Source organism: Austrofundulus limnaeus, unplaced genomic scaffold (genome assembly GCF_001266775.1).
Source record: "Austrofundulus limnaeus strain Quisiro unplaced genomic scaffold, Austrofundulus_limnaeus-1.0 Scaffold117, whole genome shotgun sequence".
NCBI classification, from domain to species: domain Eukaryota; kingdom Metazoa; phylum Chordata; class Actinopteri; order Cyprinodontiformes; family Rivulidae; genus Austrofundulus; species Austrofundulus limnaeus.
In genome coordinates, this window is record NW_013952519.1 from 1115070 (window position 1) to 1123366 (window position 8297).

General features: G+C 38.9%; 1 protein-coding gene across 4 annotated transcripts in view; it reads right to left on the minus strand.

Moving 5' to 3' along the window:
• Positions 1-236: 236 nt before the first annotated feature.
• The window catches only part of LOC106521875 (spermatid perinuclear RNA-binding protein), an 88553-nt gene continuing 80492 nt past the window's right edge, over positions 237-8297 (minus strand). For 2 of the 4 annotated variants that reach the window (XM_014014625.1, XM_014014623.1), the window contains exons 12-18: positions 7386-7594; positions 5145-5294; positions 4730-4864; positions 4409-4549; positions 4153-4276; positions 2668-2718; positions 237-811 (exon numbers count right to left, since the gene is read on the minus strand). In XM_014014625.1, the coding sequence (XP_013870079.1) occupies positions 723-811; positions 2668-2718; positions 4153-4276; positions 4409-4549; positions 4730-4864; positions 5145-5294; positions 7386-7594 (899 nt within the window). In that variant the 3' untranslated portion in view covers positions 237-722. Of the gene's footprint in view, positions 812-1412; positions 2577-2667; positions 2719-4152; positions 4277-4408; positions 4550-4729; positions 4865-5144; positions 5295-7385; positions 7595-8297 lie in introns of those variants that run through there. The other 2 variants (XM_014014624.1, XM_014014626.1) reach the window with 2 other exon arrangements.

Consider the following 8297-nt stretch of genomic DNA (forward strand, 5'->3'; position numbering starts at 1 on the left):
TTCTGGTGCATTTAGAAAAGGTTATATTCAATTCTAAAATATTAAAATTTCAAATAAACATTTTACTTCTACGGCTACTTTTAGAGAAAACTTTGCCTCCAACTCACCGTATCTCAGCTTCCTCCTGAAGAAACAAACTTTGGATTTAAAGAAAATGAAGTAAATCAGAATGCAGGACCTAATTACCAAATAAAAGATAATTATTTTATATTTTTGTGAATTAAATCTCACATCCAGACAGTTAATCTACATGTTTAATACAGGATTATATCTTCATATGGATACAGTGGTATAGACAATCTGTAAAATGTATTTTAATTCATATATAAGTAAATATTTAATGAAAGTTTATTTCAGTCACTACAGTTTTTACAGTTTGTTTCAATAAAACACAGATAAATCATATGTACATACAGTCTCACTTTCATGTCCTCTCTTTGATTTGGGTCCTGTGCTCCGGACCCCCTGGGGTCCCTAAAGGCAGTCTGAGTATTGCTTTGTGTTTTATTGACATTTCTTCCAAGTCTGCTGGGTGAGGCCTGGACCAGACCCGCCCCCCCGACTTTAACCAGACCTGGTCTGGTGTCGCTGCAGGTCTCGTCTTCTTGCATATTGTTTTATTGCTGCCGCCTGCGGAGTGGGGGGGACAGGGGGGCGCTGACAGACTTTAATAAAAGACGAGAGATTAAAGCGGAGGGTCTGGTGCCAGAATGTCAGCGGGGTCAGAACAGGTCCTGGGGGCCCAGGTGGATGATTATAGGCGTGGCTATGGTCTGCGGCTGGTAGTAGGCACTGTCGATGTACAGACCACCTGCAGATGGAACAAAATATTACAAACATTTAGATTTTTTAAACAAAGTTTTCAAACTTTCAGCTCATTTCAGACATGAATGCTTTGGCTTTAGCTTTTTGTAAATTTTACCTATTTTTGACTTTTATTTACCTTTTTGTTTCTGAATAAAGAACTCTTCAGCGTACTTACTGTAGGTTTAGCTTTTACCTACGCTTTTCCAAACTGTCCTGTTTTAAAGGCTAGAATAAGCTAGCTTGTAGCTGCTGTTTTAAGATAAATTAGTTTGTAGCTACTGTTTYAAAGGCTAGAATAAGTTAGCTTGTAGCTACTGTTTCAAAAGCTAGAATAAGTTAGCTTGTAGCTACTGTTTCAAAAGCTAGAATAAGTTAGCTTGTAGCCACTGTTTCAAAAGCTAGAATAAGTTAGCTTGTAGCTACTGTTTCAAAAGCTAGAATAGCTTGTAGCTAATGTTTTGCCAGTTTAAAAGCTAAAATTTCAAAAAACAAAAATGGTGAATGTTAGGCAATTTAACTTTGATTTTAAGACAAAAAACAACAAAAATGTTTATAAAATATCAAATAAAAAATGGGTTCTTATGAAAAACAACAAAAAGCAGAAACATATTTGACAAAATAATATTTATTTAGAAAGAACATTAGCTACAAACAGGTCAAAATGAGAGTTTTCTGTGCAGAAAGATTTGAACTCTGTGGCTCAAACAGCAAATGTAAACAAAAGAAAAACGTTTTTCAGTAAATCAGATTTTTGTAAACCAGTTTCTTTTTCTCTCAACAGAACAAAACAAAACAGATTAACACAAACGTCCAGGAGGGATTGTTAAAGGAATATTCCACTCTTTAAAACAGTTGGTTTGGATTTTATTCCTCAAGTTAAATTTCTTTATATTAAACTCCTTCAGCTGCTGATAAAATGTAATTATTAAAAAGGTCCAGTTGTTTTGTAAAGATTTGTATTAATTTGGTTCAACACAACAAACTTTTAATTATTTAATGAAATAAAATAAATATAACTTTAAATTTCCAACAATATATTTATTGAATATATTTTTAATGAACTTAAAATTACAGCTGCAGATTTTTGTTTAACAGAAATTCATATTTTCCAAACCTTGATCTAAAAACGTAACACTGCAGTTTTAGTTGTAGAAATCTGAGGTGGAAGTGAAAATGTGCACGACTCAAACAGAAATGAGCACAAACATTTTCAACAAACACTTCAACAACAAAAACAAAACAAAAATGAAAATATAAAACAGACGAATTCAGCTTTTCTATGATAATCAGTTCTTCCTTTTATTTACAGAAGTTTGTTTTGAAAAAATTAATAAAGGTGAACAAATTCATATTAAAGGTTTTATCACAACCTAAAAAGTGGAGATAAATCTGTAAAAAAACAAAGTAGAAACAGAGAAGGTTTTAATTTATCCTGCTGGCAGTCAGGATCTGTAAACCAAATCAAACCTACTGATCTAATGAGTTAAATTCCCTGAATTGTTGGTGTTTTTGTCTCATTAATTGTTTTAGTTTCAGTCTGGTTTCAGCAGCTCGTGCAGTCCGACACTTTTAATGAATCAGTTGGGATTAATGACTCTGAAAGGTTTGGAGCCAAACCCACAGACCACACAGCTCAAGAGAGGGTTTTCCTTTAACAAGTGGACTGAGGGGGGGCGAGGGGTCCTAATAGGGGTAGAGGTGAGTGACAGGGTAAGCTGGGGGGACTCTGATGACGGGAACAACTATTGAGGGCAATCTGGAGGGAAAACCTGAGGAAGAACCAAAACATCAAACTCAAATTTTGAGATGAGAGGATGAACGGATGGATGGATGGATGGATGACTGAGGCGGAGGGTTTACCGTAAGCAGGGAGGGCGCCTGCAGGGCTGTAGCCGTAAGGAGCACCAAAACCTGGGAGAGGGGAAAGAAGAAGGTGTGGATTTGTGTGTAAATGTGAGTCGTTCTTAAATTTTTTGACCTCGGGGCCCAATTTATTGAACATAAAGTGACACGAGGCCCAGTCAGACATTACCACTGTACAGATCAAAATGATAATTATTCTAAATCTTGGTTTAATTTTTATTGTATTTACATCATAACTAAACTATCATAACTAAATTAAACTTACAGTTTAAAAGTAAAAACCCCTGTCAAATGATCACAAGACATGATTATGACAAACATTTTTATATTGTAATCTGCCCATATTTGAACAAATACAAAGGTCAGTCAACAGACCACTCAGGCTTATCAGCACAAAAATATATATATATTTTAACATAAACAATAACAAAAAATAGACAATTCAAAAAATAAAATTGTGGGCATAAAATAAATAAATTAAAAATGTTTAATGTAAATGTTTCAAATTTTAAAAATATGTAAAAATAAACTTGATAAAGTACAAATGAAAATATAGAATTTTTAAGCTTTTGGAACCAGAAGCTGCTCTTCATATTAGTGACAAACAATAACAGTAACAACAGCTTTTTGACAAGTTTAAAATTTCTTTAAAATACATTCAGAATGTTTAAAAATAAACTACAAAAATTAATTTAAAGTGCAAATTAAAATATAGTTGTATCTGCAACTGTATTTGATAATGTTTTGATCTTTTAAAATATTGCATGGTAGAACCAGAAGCTGAACTTCATATTAGTGACAAACTTTGGTGTTTTTTGACGAGTTACATTGAATTTTGCTTCTACTTTTCATTTAAAATAGGTTTCCATTATCAGCAGGTTTCTATGGTTCTTCTTCTACATATTAAAAAGTTGTTAAAACAGCTGAGTGGCGCACTACCGCTGGCAGTGGTGAGAAAGTGTATTGCACCTTCTTCAAAACCAATGCAATCCCACGGCCTTCTGCGGCCCATAGTTAAAAACTGTTGTTCTTTTGAGGCCCTCAAAGGTGGCGCTCGCGGCCCATGGGTTAAGAATCTCTGGTCAACAGAATCTGATGTTTCTGAAACCTGGAACAGAGTTGGAGCTGGAAACTGAATTTAGTTTTAATTAAATTCAGTTTAAATTGAGTGAAATTCGTTTTCAAACCAATGTATTCAATTTCAAATTATGCACATCCAGATTCAATCTGAGCAATTCAAATTCAATTCCTGCTGACACAAGATTTATCCCATACCAAGACTTGGTCAGATGATTTGAATCATGCAAACCTTTCTGAACCTGTTTCTAAAAAGAATCAAAATCGAGAATCGTGGGGAACTGGAATCGTTCAAATTCAAATGGTGCTCAACCCTTGGTGTAACTTTACACAGGTCCATGTTAAAAAGAGAAACAAATTAAACTTCCATAAAGAAGAGTTTTTACAGTTTTCCATGCTCCTCACCTGGAGGGATGTAGCTGTGTGTGGGCGGGGAGCTGATGTAAGGAGCTCTGGGGATCACGGGGACTCGAGGAGGTCTGGCAGCGAGGGTCGGGATGGTCAGCACCGACGTCACGGGTCGTTTGGGCTACAAAGACAGACGGATCATTTCAGGGTCAGAAACGTTGCTCCGCGGGGGTTAATGTGTACGTTAGCACAACGTGAAGTCAGTGTGAGCGGGTGAACGAGGAGCTGTGTATCTGTGGTGTGTGTCGCTCACAGGAGGGTTGGGTCGTTTCTTCTTGCTGCTCGCAGACTTGGAGCCAGAGAACAGGCTGTTCAGAGCGGCCAGCGCTGCACTGGCTTTGGCTACTTTCTTATTGGGACCAGTTCCCCGAAAAACCTGTTTGTCCACCTCCACCTGTCACAACAAACAGAAGAGAAATCAAGCTAACTTTAAAACCCTCCCAGAACAGAATTTACAGGAATAAACTGGTTCAGCTGTTCTCGCTGCCATTTGAAGCAGGTTTGATATGCAGGAAGCAGCGAGTCGACGGCTAACAAGAGTCGCGACTGGGAGGGCGTTCAGAAACGTTCGTACCTCTATGATAAAACGTTTGTCGTAGCTGCTTCCACTCTCTGAGATCAGCTCGTATTTCAGGCCGCGGCGCTTCTCGTTCAGCTCCATCACCGGGTTTTTCCCTCCTGCCGTCAGGATTGGACCTGGAGCTCTGGACTGCAGGCAGACAGGGTGGACACCATCAAGCAAAACTGTGCTTTTATTGATACAGAGAGGAATGTGCAGGATTATTATGTGGAACACACGAAGGAGCACAGTTTAAAACCAGCTATAGTTTTTTTGTTTGAGGTATTTCTGTGGTGTGTGTGTGTGTGTGTGTGTGTGTGTGTGTGTGTGTGTGTGTGTGTGTGTGTGTGTGTGTGTGTGTGTGTGTGNGTGTGTGTGTGTGTGTGTGTGTGTGTGTGTGTGTGTGTGTGTGTGTGTGTGTGTGTCCCACCTCCTGCGTCTCTGTGGAGGAGGTGACGGATGTGGAGCTGGAGCTGGTGGACATCCTGTCGTTCTTGCCTTCGCCATCTGACTTCTCGTCGGCGCTCAGCGAGTCCAGGTCTGCGTCGCAGCCGAGCACGTAGCCCAGGGCCTGCAGAGCCTGAGCCCGACCGGAAAAAAAAAAAGTCAAAACAAAGTTTTAGTGTGTCTAACTCAAAGCCTGCGGGCCAAATGTGGTCCTCCATGGCTTTTCATGTGGGCCCAGAGAGCATCCAACATGTTTTAATGTCTTTAAAATAAGTGTATGATGCGATGCTTTAAAGCCAGCAGTGACCATAAACTCAGTGGTGGATCTAGGATTTTTGTAAGGGGCCATCAAGGGGTCACTATATTTATAGAGGGGCCAAGTATTTGTTCAACCTTCTTTCACACAAATCCCCAGTTTTGGTGTTTACGTTTAACCTGTCACACATGTCCAAACGTCTGTAATGTAATATATTTCTTTAAAAAAGCTTACACAATAAATTCTCCTTACCAGTTTTATGTACATTTTTACTAGATAAAATACTTTTAAACACAGCATTTGAGAAATCTAGTCATCATTTGTCAGTTGAAAGACTTTCTGCAGGATTGTTCTGATTTTCTTAAGAAGTTAAGACTTCTGTCAGCTTGATTCATGCTGGACTTTCATATTTGACTCATTAGTGCCTCTAGTGTTTGGATATGAAACTGCATCTGCCATCATTGCTCCCAGGAAAATGACAGATGAGTGACAGGACAGGAGCACTTCAGAGCGCCAATCAGATTTCAGCTGGGGCCAATGCCCCTGTGGCCCCGCCCCTAGAACCGCCCCTACACCTCCCATAATGCATGTTGATTATTTTACTCACCAAATTATGACATCCCACCACTAGGTGGAGCTGTACAGGGTTCAAAACATGGAGGTTCTATAGAACAGCTGGAGTGCGCAAAAACCACGTGACCCTGTGATCGGCTGGAGAAGCTAATGGCTAACGCTAAATGGTCAAGACTCTGGATTTCCCATTACTGTACATGATGACAACAGAGCAGAAAAAAAGGACTGATGATGTAGAAATCATTAAAACTATTAATAATAATATTAATCCAATTATTAATATTTTACAGTTTATATAATCTATCTAATGTTTTAAATAATGTCAGAAAATCTGTTTGTGTTATGGATTTATTAACAGAAGATAAACAGGAAAACGTCTCATTTCACAACACAAGTCAGCAGATTTGATCTTATTTATCTCAATGTGATCTGAGCAGAACATAATGTAACAGTTTAAAATTAAAATAATCTTATAAAGTCCATGTAATCACTGTTATTTGTTGAACTGGTTAGCAGATATTAGCTTGTGGAGCATTTATACAGAGTTTAGCTCTGTTGAATCATGCAACAATTTAACACAAACTATTAAATATTACTTTGTCCTCTGATTAATATTTAGACCTACAGAGTGTAAAATAATATTATAAATATCTGATTAATATTTAGACCCACAGAGTGTAAAACAATATTATAAATGTCTGATTAATATTTACACCTACAGAGTGTAAAATAATATTATAAATGTGAGTATTTTTAGGTTTCTGTTAGAGGAACCTGACCTGTTAAGAAGATGTTAGCTAATAGAGACAAGTTTCATCCTATAACCAGAGAACATTTTCTAAGTGACTGATAAATATAAATATTCTTATTTTTATGACAGTAAGAAGAAATAATAAATATACTTTATTACAGCTGAAGTCATCATTTTTCAACTAGCTAAAGTCTAAGTTACAGGCTGACTTCAGGTCTGGTTTAGATCATTGTTACTTATAAATTATATATTTTTCTGGTATAAATCTGCTGTTTTACATGATTGTTGAATGAAATTAACATAATTATTAATTTATTGTAAAAACATGACAGATAATCTGTGAAACAGATCCGGTTCAGCTGCTGTTTATCTATTAGTTTCTATGGAGGCTGTGAGCTGTTGTCCTCTGTTAGGTCTGTTTCTGCTCCTCCATGCTGTCACAGACACAACCAGAGGACGGTATGGGCGGGGCTTAGTCTGGTGATTTTATTCAAGCCTATGGTTCAAAAGTAGCTGGCAGCTGGCTGTGTAAAATCTACATTTAGCTACTTCTGCTGCAGCCTAGTTGTCCTGAGAATATAATCTAACCAGATTAAAACTTGTTGACTTGTGTAAATTCCTCTTTCTTTAAACCCTACCAGTACCTTGAGGGCGACCTGGAGCTTGGCGGTTCGTTTGGAGTTCCCAGTGGCCTGGTAGGTGGTCCCCTGGATCTCCACGGACATGGTGAAGACGGGAGCGTGGACCGGACCTGACTGGGACAGGAGGCGGTACTGAAGGCCCGGGTGGATCTGGTTCAGACGCATCAGGGCGTTCATGGGGTGGTTTGGGTCGGTCATCCTCCAGTCCAGGACTAAAGGAGAGAGGAAACCTGCAGTGACTCGTTGATCTCATTTGATAAAACTCTAGACCTTTTTTTCATGTTTTATTTGAGGAACAGATGATGAGAAAATCTGAACCGAGGCGTCAAACATCCAGCTAGTTTCTCTTTAGTCAAACTCTCGTTTCTTTATCCACTCGACAATCCCACAGCTCCAGACTCAGCAGTCCAGCTGAATTAAAAAGACTCGAGACAGCCACTCGACTACCCTGCGGGTCATTAGGTCCACTTCCACCTGTGAGCTGTTTACTGAGTGACCAGATCGAGGAAATCATTCCTCGGCGGGGACTCTTATTTCCCAGCAGGCTGGAAGATGAAAAGTTGAGGTGCTGGAGGTGTGCGGAGCTGTTTTATTGGCTCCTGGTGATCAGCTGGTGGAGCTCCGGATGTGTCACCCAGATCTTATCAAACACTTCACTCCCACGTACGCAGGAGCTCGTCTGGATGTCTCACAGCTGAATTAAAAATAAAAGCCAACACTTGGAATCAATTAGAACAACGTTCCGACCAAACCTATAAAAAAAAGAATCAGTAGTTCGGTCATGTTGTGACAAATAAAGTGCAGTTCACTCTGAGGATGAGGAGGATGAAGGAGCAGGGCTGAGAGGAACAGAGAGGGAGGTGTTAATGCACTCTGAGTGTGGTGTGTGTGTGTGTGTGTGTGTGTGTGTGTGTG